A 17,216-nucleotide genomic window follows, 5' to 3' on the forward strand; every position below is an offset into this window, starting at 1 on the left:
GTCCTGCAGAAAGGGATCATGGGGTTATAGTGGACCACAAGCTAAATATGAGTCAACAGTGTGACACTGTTGCAAAAAAAGCAAACATGATTCTCGGATGCATTAACAGGTGTGTTGTGAGCAAGACACAAGAAGTCATTCTTCCGCTCTACTCTGCGCTGATTAGGCCTCAGTTGGGAGTATTGTGTCCAGTTCTGGACACCACATTTCAAGAAAGATGTGGAAAAATTGGAGAGGGTTCAGAGAAGAGCAACAAGAATGAGGAAAGGTCTAGAGAACATGACCTCTTAAGGAAGACTGAAAGAATTGAGCTTGTTTAGTTTGGAAAAGAGAAGATTGAGAGGGGACATGAGAGAAGTTTTCAGGTATCTTAAAGGGTGTCACAAGGAGGAGGGAGAAAAATTGTTCTTCCTGGCCTCTGAGGATAGAACAAGAAGCAATGGGCTTAAACTGCAGCAAGGGAGGTTTTAGGTTGGACATTGGGAAAAACTTCCTACCTGTCAGGGTGGTCAAACACTGGAATAAATTGTCTAGGGAGGTTGTGGAATCTCCATGTCTGGAGATATTTAAGAGCAGGTTAGATATATGTCTATCAGGGATGGTCTAGACAGTGCTTGGACCTGCCGTGAGGGCAGGGGATTGGACAAGATGACCTCTCGAGGTCCCTTCCAGTCCTAGTATTCTATGGTTCTATGATCCATTTCTGCAGGACTCCTCCCTAGACAGCTGCTTCCCACTGGCTACGTGTAGACTGGCATGATTTTCCGGAAATGCTTTTAACGGAAAAGTTTTCCATTAAAAGCATTTTCAGAAAAGCGCGTCTAGATTGGCAGGACACTTTTCCGCAAAAGCACTTTTTGTGAAAAAGCGTATGTGGCCAATCTAGACGCGCTTTTCCGCAAAAAAGCCCTGATGGCCATTTTTGTGATCGGGGCTTTTTTGCGGAAAACAAATCTCTGCTGTCTACACTGGCCCTTTTGCACAAAAGTTTTTCGGAAAAAGACTTTTGCCCGAACGGGAGCAGCATAGTATTTCCGCAAAAGCACTGACAATCTTACATGAGATCGTCAGCGCTTTTGTGGAAATTCAAGCAGCCAGTGTAGACAGCTGGCAAGTTTGACGCTTTTCCGGAAAAAGTGGCCAGTCTAGACACAGCCACTGTGTGTGAAAAATGGATTGCTCCTTCCTCAATGACTGCCTGTTCTGTTCACTCCCTCCAGGGCACCTGCATTGGCCACTGTACGCAGACAGGACCGTGGCATGCATGGACCTTTAGCCTGACCCCATCTGGCTGCTCTCATTTCTCTCTAAAGGCTGAGGTTAGAGAACTGGCTAGTTTATGATAAAAATAATATGCAAGCGAGATGTGGTGAAGAGAATGAGGGGGAAGGGTGGTTATGTTTAAGTCTAGTTTATTAACTTCCATGTGAGCACCTGAGCAGCTGACCAAGTTCTGTTTCCGGCTACTGGCCACACTGGAAAGGCTCCCGTGTTCAGGGCTTGCCAAACGGTGGCGAAATCCACTTGCCAGCCCCGCACCACGCATGCGCCAGCCCCACACCACGCATGCGCCAGCCCCACACCACGCATGCGCCAGCCCCACACCACGCATGCGCCAGCCCCACACCACGCATGCGCCAGCCCCACACCACGCATGCGCCAGCCCCACACCACGCATGTGCGCACCGCAGGCGAACAGGGTGACCGGCTGACATCTACTCGCCACGGGCAAGTAGATAAAGGGATTTGTCGAGCCCTGCCCATGTTCACAGCAGACACACCCTGGCCCTCTAGCTTATTACCTCCTTTTGCTCTCCTGACCACTGGGGAAACTCTGATCCTGCTCCTCCTCCACAGCCCTCTTCCTGCTGTCCTTGAGTGCACTCAGCACGGTCTCCTTCGCACAGGGGTCCAGGGTGCTACTGCACGACAAGGCCACTGGCAAGCTCAGCTGCTCCAAGCTGCAACATGAAGGCATGAGTTAAGGGACACAGGCACCTGCCTACTCTCCATTAGCGGTGCTGCATGTGCTGAGTCCACCTGTGCCCCCAGCCCCAACAGCCCAGCCCAGATGAAGATGCCCTCTCCCTCTCCCTCCCTCTCCCCCAAGGAAGAGAAATAATCTGGGCAGCATCTCCGATGAAGCTTCAGGACTAGCTTGTGACCTCACAATCCTTTCCATGGCATGAAAGCGATGCTGGACATGGGGGTTAACAGGCCCCTCCAGGGCCATGAGCTCCCCTCCGGGTAGAGTGCCGCAGGAGATCAAAAGGCAGAGTGAAGAACCCAAGCAGGCTACTCTCCACCTGCTGCTAAGGAAGGGGAGGCCTGACAGGGCTCCACGCAGCGCGAAGTGACACACAAGTGCACCCAGCCTCCGCAAGAGACACTACTCTGCACAACACTCTGTGAGAAGACAGAGGTGTGTTTGTGAGCACTGGCTGCAGGCGGGTACCACGTATGCTGTGGCATGCTGAAGGGCCTCTGATTAAGCTGTACTCACAGCGGAGAGCGGGACAGGTTGCTGTCTGGCCGTGCGATCTTCACGGTCACCGGGCTGTGCACCATGTGGGAGTTGCGAGCAGACAGCACGCTTTTCCTCTGATAGCCGTCGAGACACACTGTGGGCAAGGTCCCCAGGGAAGCGTACTGGGCCTGCTGGATTGGATACCGACGGCGAGGTGTCAGCACAAAGCGAGTTGGAGTCAGGTGGTCCCTGCAGAGAAAATCCAGTGAGTAGGGCCAAGTAACACCCCTGTTGCTAATCACAAGACACTCCGCACAGCGCAAAGGGTCAAACAGGTTTGTGCCCATGCAGCTGCAATGAAAAACTAGACAGATCCAACAAGCTAATTTCTGCTTTAGTCCGTGCAAACAGCACATGTCCCCAGCAATCCAGAAGTGACCAGAACTATACGTTTGCCACACGCAGCCTCGCCAAAATGCAGCTTCCTCTGAACACTGGCGGCAGGCACATCTCCACACAGCAAGGAAACAATTCCTGTGTCAGCTTCAAGGTGAATTTAGGGGAGCAAAGGGTGGTGGAGAGCTTAGAATCTGGTTTGGGCACTAAGGCTAGCAACCCTCCTCTTGCAAACGCCAATGAGCACAAAATCATAGCTATACGGGCCAGGACAGTCTTGGTAAGAGCAGTATCCTTGTCAGAGACGTACTAACACAAGGTGCCCTTGCTGCATACGGACAAGGCCTAGGTGATGGGCACCTCCATTTTTAATCTTTCAATGACCCTCTGTGACCCCCTCCTCCAGAGGAGAACTGCCCTTGGAACACTACGTTCTTTGTAGAAGAGATGTTAGTGCCGTTAAATCCATCTGGTCTATTTCCCCGTTCAGAATAAGGGGCAAACAGTAGGAATCACATCCCTGGAACTATCAGCATGCGGCAGCATCAACACTCACTAAGCTATTCTGGAGAGTGCCCCTGCAGCGTATTTGATAGAGAGTCAAGTGAAACATCACGAGGCAGCGACTCTGGGTTAGCAGAGACACAGAGGCATGCAGCTCTGAACTCCAGATTGCAACCTCTTTACTAGTCTCCTGCTTGAACTAACTGGAGAGGGGCCACTGCAAAACAGGGATGTGGCCGTGTATTCATTCAAACGGTTAACCAACAAGCCTGGGCTCATCGGTTAACCCTCCGGGTTTCACGCAAGCGCGCTCCTTCCCCCGCAGCGCTCTACCCCTCGCTCCCGACCCAGTTGATTGCTGAGGCACTTGTCTGGTTTACAGGCCTTTAAACAGCAGAAGCCCCATAGTGCCCTATGGAGAATGCCTACCAAGAGGGGGACTTCCTCTCCCAGCTGCAGGAGAGAGCCTCACACACCCTACTGCCAGCTCTCCACTACTTGCCTGCATTCCCCAGACCTGACAGCAGGAAGCTCTGCCCAAGTTAGCACTGTCAGAGCTCCTGGAAAGCACTTGGAGAGACCCAGCTCCAGAACCCACCAAAGCAGGGAGCCTTCCTCCCCGCAAGCTTCAAAGTGAGGCTGTGTTGGAGGAGGTGGTGTACCAACAGCAGCGGGGTGGCGGGGGCAGTGGGAATGAGGAGGGGGCTGTTCACCAGGAGCTGGGGTAGCAGGGCCAGGGAAGAAGGCTGTCTCCTGCATAGGGGGCTGGGTGACAGGGGCAGGGTGGGACAGAAAGGGCAGGAAGATAATGGACAGAGCTGCCCGCGTGGGGATTAGGCCAAAAGCAGTGGCGACATTTTGCCCTTATTTGAAGGAGTGGGACTAGCTAATGGCAAGGAAACTGCATGAATTGGGTTGGAGGTGAGGGGTTTAGTTGGGTGGGAGGGAGCTGCCTCCAGAGCAGGGCTGCGGGGGGACTCAGTCCTGTCCTTATCCGCAGAAGATGCCTCCGGAGGAATGGAAAGGCTGTGGGGAGGAGGATGCCAATCCTCGGCTAGCTGTTTTTATCCGCATCGGCAGAGGGCAAACCCACAGCTCATTTGCGTGGACATGGAAGCGGGTGCAGATACGTATTTCGTATCTAGGGCCCTTCAAAACGTGCTACTATCCATGGATGTTCATGTGGCTACCCAGGTGCACTTTCAACAGGTGCCAACACAAATTACGTGTCCATGTAGGGCTCTAAGGATGGGAAGGACTCGGCCTGTCTTTACTGAAAAAAGAAGTAGCTGGTGTCAGGCTAGGAAGCTGGCGGGGGGTGGGGAGAGCAGCTAGAGGTGAGGGGGCAGACTGGTTTTTACTCAAAGGCAAGAGGGTAGATTAAGGCTAGATGAGTGGGGTGGGAGAGGGCTGGGAACTGTCAGTCCAGTCGTTAAGCAAAGGCAAGGCAGTGGGCGGGGGGGGGGGGCAGGAGAATGGGAGGGAGGGTTGGGGTGAATGTGGCAAAGTGCTCTTACCCCAAGGCGAGGCAGCAGGGTGGGGAAATGGGTCAGGATAGGGAGACAGGTTGTTCTGCTCTTGGGACTGGGAAGGGCTGGAGACTGAGGAGGGTGGAACAGGGGGTGTCGCTCTTACCCCTTGGCCAAGCGAGATGATAGACAGTGAGAGGGGTGCTGGGGGTTGGGACTGGGAAGGGCTGAGGTGTTGCTCGTACCCTGTTTCAGGCCAGGCAGGGTGGGGCTGAGGGGAGCGGGGTGTTGGGCCAGACGGGTGGGGCGTCGCTCTTACCCCACGGCCAGGCAGAGCAGGGTATGGTGAAGGAGGGCGAGGGAGGACCGGAAGGGGTCACACTTACTGCGTGGCCAGGCGAGGTGATGGGGACCAGGATCGGTCAATGACGTGAGGGGGGACTGGTGAGGTGAGGGGGGACTGAGAGGACAAGGGATCCTAGGGGGTGGTGAGTTGGGGGGGGCTCAGGGAGGGGATCGGTAGGGGAGTCCAGGAGGATTGGCAGGGCGGTGAGGTGAGGAGGGGAGGGGCCGTGGGCGGTGAGGGGCGTTTCGGGGGACCCGGGAAGGGAGGGAGGGGAGAGAATCTGCGGGTGGGAGCCCAGGGACAGTGAGTGGTGGTCTGGGAGCGAGGGACCCAGGGGCACAGGGGGATGAGGGAGGGTCCGGGGGCTGGAGACCTGGGGGTGAGGGGGACCTGGCAGGGTGGTGGGTCCAGTGCGGAGGGGGACCTGGGGATGAGGGGGGCCCGGCGGTGTCGGGGGCGGGGCAGTGGGGGGGTCCAGGGAATCACTCACCGCGCGGCCGGACGGGGGGAGGAGGGTCTTGAGGGGATTGCTCTTACCGCGCAGCCAGCTGGGGGGGTGAGAGGGGGCCGGGGGTGGCCCCGGGGGTAGGGGGGTCCCGGGGGGTGAGGGGGGTCCTGGGGGGGTCCCGGGTGGGGGGTCCCCGGGGGGTCCCGGGTGGGGGGTCCCCGGGGGGGTCCCGGGGGGGGGGCCCGGGGGGTCCCGGGGAAGGTGAGGGGGGTCCCGGGGGGGTCCCGGGGGGGGGGGGCCGGGGGAGGTGAGGGGGGTCCCGGGGGGGTCCCGGGTGGGGGGGCCCCGGGGGGCGAAGGGGGTACCCGGGGTCTCTCTTACCGCGAGGCCGGCCGGGGGGGGTACCCGGGGGGGTGAGGGGGTACCCGGTGGGGGTCCGGGGGGGCTCTCACCTGCCGGGGCTGCGCGCGCCGAGCGGGGTCCCGTTGCCCGGCGCCCTGTGGGTGGCGCGGGGCCCGATCCGGCGCGAGGCCCCCGGCCCGGCCCGCATCGCGCCCCAGGCCCCCGCCGCGCCCAGCAGCGCCGCGCCCGCGCCCAGGCCCCGCAGCAGCAGCCAGGCCAGGCCCAGCAGCGCCAGCGCCAGCCCCGCGCCCCGCAGCCCCGGCCCGCCCCGCGCCATGGCGGCTCCCCCCGCCGCCCGCCCGGCATGCACCGCGCGGGGGGCGGGGCCCGGGGCGGGGCTCGGTCAGCCCGCAGCACAGCGGGGGGTCCCGGGGGGTCACCTTGCAGCGGGGGGTCCCGGGGGGGCACCTTGCAGCGGGGGGGGTCCCGGGGGGGTCACCTTGCAGCGGGGGGGGGGTCCCGGGGGTCACTTTGCAGCGGGGGGTCCCGGGGGGGCACCTTGCAGCGGGGGGGGTCCCGGGGGGGCACTTTGCAGCGGGGGGAGGGGGTCCCGGGGGGGCACCTTGCAGCGGGGGGGGGTCCCGGGGGGTCACTTTGCAGCGGGGGGAGGGGGTCCCGGGGGGGTCACCTTGCAGCGGGGGGAGGGGGTCCCGGGGGGGCACTTTGCAGCGGGGGGGTCCCGGGGGGGTCACCTTGCAGCGGGGGGAGGGGGTCCCGGGGGGGCACTTTGCAGCGGGGGGTCCCGGGGGGGGGACTCTCCAGCCCTGGCCGGTCGGTTCAGGGGGCCGGGCCGGGGCTGCTCTGGATGCTCCTGAGGGCTCCGCCCGCCCAGCGGGTCGAAGCGACACGGGGGCAACAGGGGACACTCGTGGGAAAGCGCCCTGGCTCCGGGGGCAGGGCCGGGGAGTCGCTGCGGGGCCTCAGGCGGAGCCGCGCTCCAGGCAGGAGGTGGAGGCGCTGCAGAGGGTCCAGGGCAGAGCCACGCGATGAGCCGTCGAGAGAACACGAGCCGGGGGGAGGCTGAACCGGGCTTGTTTAGTTTGCAAGGAGAAGGCTGAGGGGGGACTCGAGGGGCTTTTCAAGGACCTAAGGGGTGTCACAAGGAGAAGGGGGAAATTGTTCTCCTTGGCCCCTGAGGAGAGGACAAGCAGCCAGGGAGGTTTAGGTTGCACATTAGGAAAAACTTCCTGTCAGGGTGGTTAAACACTAGAATAAATTGCCCAGGGAGGTTGTGGAATCCCCATCTCTGAAGATATTTAAGACCAAGTTAGACAGAAGTCTATCAGGGATGGTCTAGACAGGGCTTGGTCCTGCCGTGAGGGCAGGGGACTGGACTCAATGACCTCTCCAGGCGCTTTCCAGTTCTAGTGTTCTAGGACTGGTATGTTGGCTTGCTTTTACTGGTCAATAACTCTGATTTCCTATTCCTAATTAATAAGCCTTTTGTTAGTACATTACAGGATTGGCTACAGGTGTCTCTATTGTGAGATCTAGGGTAAGTGACTGGTCCATTGGGGCTGGAAGCAATCTAATGTGCCCATCACCTGCTTCCTGGCTGTTCCTTGGCAGGAAAAGGGCAAAAAGTCTGCCTCTTAGCAAAGAAATAGCACAGGGTTCCCATCCACACAGTCTGGTGGTTACTGCTGGAGGTGCTTCTTAAAAAGAGAGTGAGGATCATAAAAAGGAGGGGCAGATTCCCCAAAGGTTAGAACATAAGAACGTCCAGACTGGGTCAGACCAAAGGTCCATCCAGCCCAGTACCCCGTCTGCCGACAGTGGCCAATGCCAGATGTCCCAGAGGGAGTGAGCTGAACAGGTAATGATGAAGCGATCTCTCTCCTGCCATCCATCTCCACCCTCTGACAAAGGGAGGCCAGGCACACCATTCCTTACCCATACTAATATCCATTAATGGACTTAACCTCCATGAATTTATCTAGTTCTATAACCCTGTTATAGTCCTAGCCTTCACTTCCTCCCCAGGCAAGGAGTTCCACAGATTGACTATGTGCTGTGTGAAGAAGAACTTCCTTTTATTTGTTTTAAACATGCTGCCCATTAGTTTCATTTGCTGGCCTCTAGTCTTTATACTACAGGAACAAGTAAATAACTTTTCCTTCTTCATTTTCTCCACCTGACTCATGATTTTATATACTTCTATCATATCCCCCCTTAGTCTCTTTTCCAAGCTGAAAAGTCCCAGTCTCTTTAATCTTTCCTCATATGGGACCCGTTCCAAACTCCTCATCATTTTAGTTGCCCTTCTTGGAACCTTTCCTAATGCCAATATAGCTTTTTTGAGATGAGGAGACCACATCTGTACACAGTATTCAAGATGTGGGCATACCATGGATTTATATAAGGGCAATAAGATATTCTCTGTCTTATTCTCTAGCCCTTTTTTAATGATACTTAACATCCTCTTTGCTTTTTTGACTGCCACTGCACAATGCGTGGACCTCTTCAGAGAACTATCCATGATGACTCCAAGATCTCTTTCCTGATTAGTTGTAGCTAAATTAGCCCCCATCATAGTATATGTATAGAACCAAAGAGCTGGAAAAGACCTCAGAAGGCCATCAAGTCCAGCCCCCTGACAAAGGCAGGACCAATCCCAATTAAATCAACCCGGCCAGGGCTTTGTCAAGCCGAGACTTAAACACCTCTAGGGCTGGAGATTGCACTACTTCCCTAGGGAACCCATTCCAGTGCTTCACCACCCTCCTAGTGAAATAGTTTTTCCTAATATCCAACCTGCACCTCTCCCACCACAACTTGAGACCATTGCTCCTTGTTCTGCCATCTGTCACTACTGAGAACAGCCCCTCTCCATCCTATTTGGAGCCTCACTACAGGAAGTTGAAGGCTGCTATCAAATCCCCCCTCACTCTTCACTTCTGAAGACTAAATAGACCCAACTTCCTCAGCCTCTCCTCATAGGTCATATGCTCCAGCCCCCTTGGTCGCCCTCCGCTGGATCCTCTCCAATGCATCAACATCCTTCCTGTAATTGGGGGCCCAGAACTGGACACAATAGTCCAGATGTGGCCTCACCAGAGCCGAATAAAGATCTCTGGATCTGCTGGCAATGCTCCTCCTAATGCACCCTAATATGCCATTAGCCTTCTTGGTTACAAGGGCACCCTGTTGAGTCATCTCCAGCTTCTCATCCACTGTAACCCCCAGGTCCCTTTCTGTAGAACCGCTACTTAGCCAGTCGGTCCCCAGCCTGTACCAATGCTTGGGATTCTTCCGTCCCAAGGGCAGGACTCTGCACTTGTCCTTGTTGAACCTCATCAGATTTCTTGTGGCCCAATCCTCCAATTTGTCTAAGTCACTCTGGACCCTATCTCTGCCCTCCAGCGTATCTACCTCTCCCCCCAGCTTAGTGTCATCTGCAAACTTGCTGAGGGTGCAATCCACCCCCTCATCCAGGTTATTAATAAAGATATTGAACAAAACCGGTCCTAGAACCAAACCTTGGGGCACTCTGCTAGAAACCGACAGCCAACCTGACATCGAGCCGTTGATCACTACCCACTGGGCCCAACCTTCCAGCCAGCTTTCTATCCATCTTACCCTCCATTTATCCAATCCATACTCCCTTAACTTGCTGGCAAGAATATTGTGGGAGACCGTATCAAAAGCCTTGCTAAAGTCAAGGTATATCACATCCACTGACTTCCCACATCCGCAGAGCCAGTTACCTCATCATAGAAGCTAATCAGATTGGTCAGGCACGACTTGCCCTTCGTGACTCCATGCTGACTAATCCTGATCACCTTCCCCTCTTCCAAGTGCTTCAAAATGGATTCCTTAAGGATCCCCTCCAGGATTTTTCCAGGTACTGAGGTAAGACTTACTGGCCTATAGTTCCCTGGATTGTTCTTCTTCCCTTTCTTAAAGATGGGCACTACATTTGCCTTTTTCCAGTCATCCGGGATCTCTCCTGATCTCCACAACTTTTCAAAGATAATGGCCAAAGGCTCCTCAATGACATTTGCCAACTTCCTCAGTACCCTCGGATGCATTAAATCCAGACCCATGGATTTGTGTACGTTTAGCTTTTTTAAATAGTTCCTAACCTGTTCTTTCCCCACCACGGGCTGGCCACCTTCATCCCATATTGCATCACTTTGCACATTAGTCTGGGAGCTGACCTTGAAGACAGAGGCAAAGAAAACAACTTCAGCTTTCCCCACATTATCTATCACTATGTTACTGCCCTCATCCAGTAGGGGCTCCACACCCTCTCTGATCACCTTCTTCTTGCTATAGTTGGGGTTATTTTTTCCAACGTGCATTACTTTACGTTTATCCACATTACATTTCATTTGCCATTTTGCTGCCCAATCACTTAGTTTGGTGAGATCTTTTTGAAGTTCTTCACAGTCTGCTTTGGTCTTAACTACCTTGAGCAGTTTAGTGTCATCTGCAAACTTTGCCACCTCACTGTTTACCGCTTTCTCCAGATCATTTATGAATAAGTTGAATAGGATTGGTCCTAGGACTGAGCCTTGGGGGACACCACTAGTTACACCTCTCCATTCTGAAAATTTACCATTTATTCCTGCCCTTTGTTTCCTGTCTTTTAACCAGTTTTCAGCCCATGAAAGGATCGTCCCTCTTATCCTATGACTATCCTACAACTTAATTTACATAAGGGCCTTTGGAGAGGGACGTTGTCAAAGGCTTTCTGGAAATCTAAGTATACTATATCTAGTGGATCCCCCTTGTCCACATGTTTGTTGACCCCTTCAAAGAACTGTAAGGCTATGTCCAGACTGGCATGATTTTCCGCAAATGCTTTTAATGGAAAAGTTTTTCCGCTAAAAGCATTTGCGGAAAAGAGCATCTAGGTTGGCACGGACGCCTTTGCGCAAAAGCACTTTTTGCGGAAAAGCGTCCGTGCCAATCTAGACACGGTTTTACGCAAGAAAGACCCGATCGCCATTTTCGCCATTGGGGCTTTCTTGCGCAAAATGATTCTCAGTTATCTACACTGGCCCTCTTGCGCAAAAGCATTTGCGCAAGAGGGCTTTTTCCCAAATGGAAGCAGCATTGTATTTGTGCAAGAACACTGACTATCATACATTAGATCGTCAGTGTTCTTGCACAAATTCAAGTGGCCAGTGTAGATAGCTGGGAAGTTTTTCCGCAAAAGCATTTGCTTTTGCGGAAAAACTTGCCAGTCTAGACGCAGCCTAATAGATCAGTAAGGCATGATTTCCCTTTACAGAAACCATGTTGACTTTTGCCCAAGAAATTATGTTCTTCAATGTGTCTGACAATTTTATTCTTTACTATTGTTTCAATTAATTTGCCCGGTACTGATGTTAGACTTACCGGTCTGTAATTGCTGGGATCGCTTCTAGAGCCCTTTTTAAATATTGGCGTTACATTAGCTATCTTCAAGTCATTGGGTACAGAAGCTGATTTAAAGGATAGGTTACAAACCATAGTTAATAGTTCCGCAATTTCACATTTGAGTTCTTTCAGAACTCTTGGGTGAATGCCATCTGGTCCTGGTGACTTGTTACTGCTAAGCTTGTCAATTAATTCCAAAACCTCCTCTAATGACACTTCAATCTGTGGCAAGTCCTCAGATTTGTCACCTACAAGGGACATGTCAGGTTTGGGAATCTCCCCAACATCCTCAGCCGTGAAGACTGAAGCAAAGAATTAATTTGGTTTCTCTGCAATGACTTTATCGTCTTTAAGTGCTCCTTTTGTATCTCGATCATCCAGGGACCCCACTGGTTGTTTAGCAGGCTTCCTGCTTCTGATGTACTTAAACATTTTGTTATTACCTTTGGAGTTTTTGGCTGGCTGTTCTTCAAACTCCTTTTTGGCTTTTCTTATTATATTTTTACACTTCATTTGGCAGCGTTTATGCTCCTTTCTATTTACCTCACTAGGATTTGACTTCCACTTTTTAACAGATGTCTTTTTATCTCTCACTGCTTCTTTTACATGGTTGTTAAGCCACGGAGGCTCTTTAGTTCTTCTACTATGTTTTTTAATTTGGGGTATACATTTAAGTTGGACCTCTATTATGGTGTCTTTGAAAAGTGTCCCTGCAGCCTGCAGGGATTTTACTTTAGTACCTTTTAATTTAACTAACCTCCTCATTTTTGCATAGTTCCCCTTTTTAAAATTAAATGCCACAGTGTTGGGCTGCTGAGGTGTTCTTCCCACTACAGGTTCCCTCCCTTTCTCTCTGCCCAGGGCCTTCACAGCACCTGGAGAACAAAAAGCAGCAACGCTGAAGAGGAGGGTCTTGTCTGAATGAAGCTCTGCCAGCCAAGTTGCTGGCACATGTGTAGGAGCGATACTCTCCAGGACAGGCATTCGTGGAATTTTATTTTGTCCGTCTTGCATCCAGTCGTGACTTTTATGCCTCCTCCATTTGAAGAGAGCACAGCCTAGCTGGGGGTCGTTAATACACTTGTTGGACTATTTCAGCTAAGCCCCGGTGTCTGGCTTGAAATGGCGGGGAAGCGCCCTTTGGGAGCAGAGGGTTTGCGCAGGTCATGTTACTACTAGAATGGACAGACTAGTATGGGCTTGGATTGGCCAGCGAGGGCTGGGCAGCAGAGGGTGTCACTTCTGGGGAATATGCAGACAGGGTGCATGCTGGGGTAAGGCTAGCGAAAGCCGCCTGGGACTGGCTCACAGCCCTAGCAGAATGGTTCTGAGCTAGAGGCTGTTTATGAGCAGCCCTGTGCAGCCAGGGTCTCAGCTCCCTCTGCCCTAGGCCAAGGACCCGAGCCCGGTTCAGTTCCACCTGCCTGTGCTGTGATTGCCAGCTGCGGTGCTCCTCTCCAGCTCGGGGTTGCTGGCCTGAAGATGCGCTGCAAGCAGGAAAAATGTGCCCCTCCTCCTCACTGTGTGAGCACTTCATTGCGCTCTGCTAGCAGAGTTGTACTGCCTGCCCCACAGCTGCCCATGGCTGCGTCTCCATTCAACGCGTGGCCGGCTCAGCTTTCACAGCCAAAGCCCCGGCTGTGGCGGCCAGGCAGGGCACAGAGATTTCACACCTGTGCTCACAAGCAGGTGATGAGTCTGGTGCAATTTCAGCCTGCTACCCCCTCCCCCCCAAATATCCCAGGCTAGGCGGGGGAGCTGGAACAGCTGAGCCCAGAGTCAGAGGCAGGGGCCAAGAGCTGATTTTCTGCAGCGCTGTTCTGAAGTGTCTGGCACGGCTGGCCACAGCCAAGGATGTGGGAGCAACAAACCAGCCCCCAGGAAGGGTGTATCCTGGAGCGAACAGCTGGTACCAATCCACGCAGTGCCCCGCTCACAGCTACGTCACGCAAATGCATCTGTCTAAAGAGGATGGGCTGCTGCCTGTGGCCTCCCTGGAGTCAGTGCCTGCTTGGAGTGGCATGGACCATGGGGCTTGGTACTGTGCAGGCTGGGGCATTGCTGCAGCTGGAATGACAACCCTGCATGCATGCCTGCTTCCAGGGGCAGCACCCAGTCCTGTGCCTATAGCATTGCACCTGCAGGTATTGGGCAAGACCCACAAACTTGTTCAGCCTCCCCCCCCCTCCCAGTTCCCTGCAGGGCTGTTTCATACCAGATGTCTCCAATAATTTCCAGCTTGTTCCCTCTCTACCCCCCCCCCCCAGCAGAGGTGGCTGTTTGCAGCATCATGTGCCCCTGCCCTTGCTGGCATTCACACCCTTCCACTCGTGGCAGATTAGTACAGTCCAGCCCTTCGCTGGGGCTTAGCCAAGCTGTGCTTTGAGTTGTCCCTCCTACGCTGCTCCCCCAGCTCTGGGATCATTGCTGTTGCTCAGTAACTTGGCGTCTGGAGGGTGGAGAAAAGGCCCAGCCTACTCCGAGGGCCAGCCTGTCGGCACCATCAAACAGCTCTGGCCCAATGATGCCCTTTCACCTGCCTCCCCTCACTGCTGTGCTGCGCCCTTGCAGTGTGCTAGCCCATGTCTCTGTCCTTCATGGCCTCCTGGCACTCAGGCCCCTCAGCTGTTTGTCCTAAGTACACTCGTTGCAATTTTGCAAATAGAATCTGTAGCCAGACAGCCCCCGCCCCCCATCTCATCCATCTTATTTGCCTCTCTGAGGTTCCCGAAGCATACAGGGCAGAGAGGGAGCAATAAAATCAGCATAGTCTATGCTGGCTCATCTGATCCTGAGAAGCTGAAAACATAGATATGAGGAGAGAGCGATAAAGGCAATAAGCTGAGCTCGAGGCTGCGAGAACTGCCCGGCTGGCACCCATGTTGATACGAACACACAGCCGTCCCTGGGAGAGGAATTCCCCACTGAGAAAAGAATCTCCAGTACTTCCAATTTAATCCTCTCAACTCTCTCTTACAAGTGTAAATTAAGTTCACAACTCCCTTGTAAGAACGGGTCTCACAAAAGGCAGACCAGCACTATTTGGCATCACAGATAAGAAAGAGAAATATGTGACCCCATGGGTATAAAGATGGGTACAGCAGCACACTCACTTTTGAGTGTCATTCTACCCTCTGCCTGCTGGTCGGGTTAGGTGTTTGAGTGTCACGTTGCTGGATCTTGAGGGGAGCAGCCAGATCCCTGATGCACCCATAGGTGGGGGTGTTGGCCCCAAAAATGGTATAGGAGGGGGCCATGTGAGGTATTGAATAGAAGCTTATTATTTGATAATCCTATGGACGCTGTTCATGTGTTTGTATAATGTGTCTGTGTGTGCAATTATTAGCATGTACTTGTATGGACACTGAAGATTTCCCTGCATGTGGTTAAGCATTGGGCAGGGACATGTGGACATGCTAATTACCGAGGCCCTGTGGAACAATGGCTCTCAATGGGCCAAGGACACACCCAAAGAATGGGGGCTGTCACCTGAGAGCAGCCAGCAGGAAACACAGAGACTGGCCTCTGACCAGGTGACCTGCTACATACTAGAAGAGGCCAGGGAGGAGGTATAAAGAGGCCATGCAGTCGATGCCATTTTGTTCTCAGCTCAGCACTTCATCCCAGAGGCAGCACTGCAGGGATTGAAGAGCCCGGAAGACCTGTGAACCCATCCTGATGCTAGGATGTGCAACAAGAACTTTTAAACCAGCAGCTGTAACATCTCTGCTAGAGCCTGCATCGAGCACTGGGAGATTCGGTGCATGTAACGTACTATCCTTTAACAACCTTACTCTCATGCTTTTCTTTATTGTAATAATAAACCTTTAGTTGTTAGACGCTAAAGGATTGGCCCAGCGTGATTTGTGGGTAAGGTCCAGAGGGTAAATTGACCAGGGATCTGTGGCTGGTTTCTTGGAACCGGACAGAACTTGTTCGGGGTAGGTGGGATTGGGTGCTAGGACCCCCCACCTGTGTATGAGGCCCGGGGCTGTCTGGGGCACGGATATTGCTGGGGTGTCGGAGGGGTTTTGCTCGTGAGGCTTCAGGCAGGCAGCTGAAGTGCTCTGTGAGACTGGTTTGTGGCCTGTTTGGAGAGGTCACCAGTCTGGGGGCTGTAAGGAGCCCCGGATTTGAGCAATTCGCCCTGAGCGGACGCCCTCAGCGGTGCCCAGACACAGCCCGGTCCATCACATTGACCTCCCGAGGTTCTATGGGGACCCCCACCTCGTATTTTCATCTTTCCTACGAATTGAGGGACCGGCCCTGGCCTGACACGCTGAAGTCGAAAGGCGCAGAAGGGGGTAAAAATTGTACCTGGATGTGGTCCTCTGTCTTAAGTGTACACAGACTTAGACCTCTTTAAAGGTTAAGCTGTTACTTGGTACTATTATTTCTGTTTTCCCTATCTTTATCTTCTTTGTAACCATTTTTAAGTAACCATATTTGTAACCATATTTTGCTAGCAGTTAAGAAATAGAACAATAGCCATTGCAACCATATGATTTATAAGCTTCCTCGATAAACCTGTAACTGTTTAAGTTTTAACCTGACTCCTTCAGTTGCTGTAACAGAACCAGGCACAATTTAAAAGAACTTCAGCCGGTCTTAAGGGACAGATATAGGGAGAGCTTGGGCATTTGGATGTGTGTCACTCCCAGGTGGCAGATCCTTTGGGGCACTTCTCAGCCTCCCCCAGGCTGCCCACTGCTAAGGAATCAAAGATTCTAGCAGCTAAAATCTGAAGTGTAATAAGCTCTCCCTGCAAACTTAATGGGGCGCTCGTCAACCTCCTCCAGGTTGCCCGCTGCAAGGGACCCCGGTCTCAGCAGTTGAAGTCTCAGGTGTATAGCACACACACACACCACTCACTGCCCTGACGTCAGCTGACAGAATCCCAGGTTAGAAATGTGCAATGGGCAGAAACTAACCCCCAGGGCTGCATTTCTCTGGGTCCTGTTAGCACAGCCCCTCCGCTTGGGACCCTGCAGCCCGATTCTCAGAGCATTCACCGCTGCCGGGTGCTGCTGGCAGGTGGCAGGAAAGCCAAGACCCTTTGACAGTCAGGCCCCTGCTGCTTTAGCTTGCTCAGGGCATGGAGAGACCCTCTGATTCATCCCTTGGCAGGAAGACCCGTCCACTTCCGCAGGACTGTCAAGTGCTGGTCCGGGGGGCAGGAGGCTCAGGCCCTGTGGACGAACAGGTTTCAATGCTGCTCTCCAGCCCTCCCTCCCATCTGCAAGCAGACCAGCGCCCGGCCAGCCCTTTTGCCAGTGGCTGCAGAGATTCCTGTTCCAGCTGAGCAGCAGATTCCACCACACAGCACCAGCCACTGAACTGACGTGTGCCTGCCTGCCGGGCACTGCTGCCAGGATCCAGCCGTGTGGCCTGTCTAGCGCTGGGTGCTTGCTAATGCAGCAATGCCACGGCTGGGCAGCAAAGAGGTGAACAGGACCCCTGCTCAGAGCGCCCAGAGGTGCGAGGGAGATGTGGCACGGCTGCTCCTCTCCCATTCGGAAGCAGCAGCCGCTCCAGGCAAAGCTGAAGGGGAGGAGCAGCCTGTGCTGGGGGTGAACGCACAAGCCTGGCCTCTCACTGGATTTCAGTCCCCATGAGACCCTCGCTTGCCCGACCCATGCGCCCTTCCTGTCCCCCAGCAGGCCCTGTGTGTCACAGGTGCCCACTGCTGGGATCCACTGGATCAGTGCTACCCCCTCTTGGGAAGAGGCTCTGGGAGGAACCCTTCCATGTGTCTGGTCTGCTAGGGCTGGCGTCTCTCATGCTTCCCCCAGGGCCATCAGCACCGACTCAGCACGG

At 54.0% G+C, this 17,216-nt stretch overlaps 1 protein-coding gene and 1 long non-coding RNA gene across 6 annotated transcripts in view; one reads left to right on the plus strand and one right to left on the minus strand.

The window, feature by feature from the left end:
* The window catches only part of POM121 (POM121 transmembrane nucleoporin), a 21,965-nt gene extending 15,634 nt beyond the window's left edge, over nucleotides 1-6,331 (minus strand). For all 4 annotated transcript variants that reach the window (XM_075905020.1, XM_075905018.1, XM_075905019.1 and 1 more), the window contains exons 1-3: nucleotides 6,083-6,331; nucleotides 2,504-2,716; nucleotides 1,803-1,961 (exon numbers count right to left, since the gene is read on the minus strand). In XM_075905020.1, the coding sequence (XP_075761135.1) occupies nucleotides 1,803-1,961; nucleotides 2,504-2,716; nucleotides 6,083-6,309 (599 nt within the window). In that variant the 5' untranslated portion in view covers nucleotides 6,310-6,331. The remainder of the gene's footprint in view (nucleotides 1-1,802; nucleotides 1,962-2,503; nucleotides 2,717-6,082) is intronic.
* Nucleotides 2,597-12,397, plus strand: LOC142819283 (uncharacterized). 2 transcript variants are annotated; one of them, XR_012897132.1, is made up of 3 exons: nucleotides 2,597-2,732; nucleotides 4,368-4,576; nucleotides 12,261-12,397. It is a non-coding gene; the product is annotated as an uncharacterized LOC142819283 (long non-coding RNA). The 2 variants fall into 2 exon arrangements; XR_012897131.1 differs by having other exon boundaries at nucleotides 2,716-3,017.
* The last annotated feature ends 4,819 nt before the right edge of the window (nucleotides 12,398-17,216 follow it).

The sequence above is a fragment of the Pelodiscus sinensis genome, chromosome 21, assembly GCF_049634645.1.
Source record: "Pelodiscus sinensis isolate JC-2024 chromosome 21, ASM4963464v1, whole genome shotgun sequence".
NCBI classification, from domain to species: Eukaryota; Metazoa; Chordata; order Testudines; family Trionychidae; genus Pelodiscus; species Pelodiscus sinensis.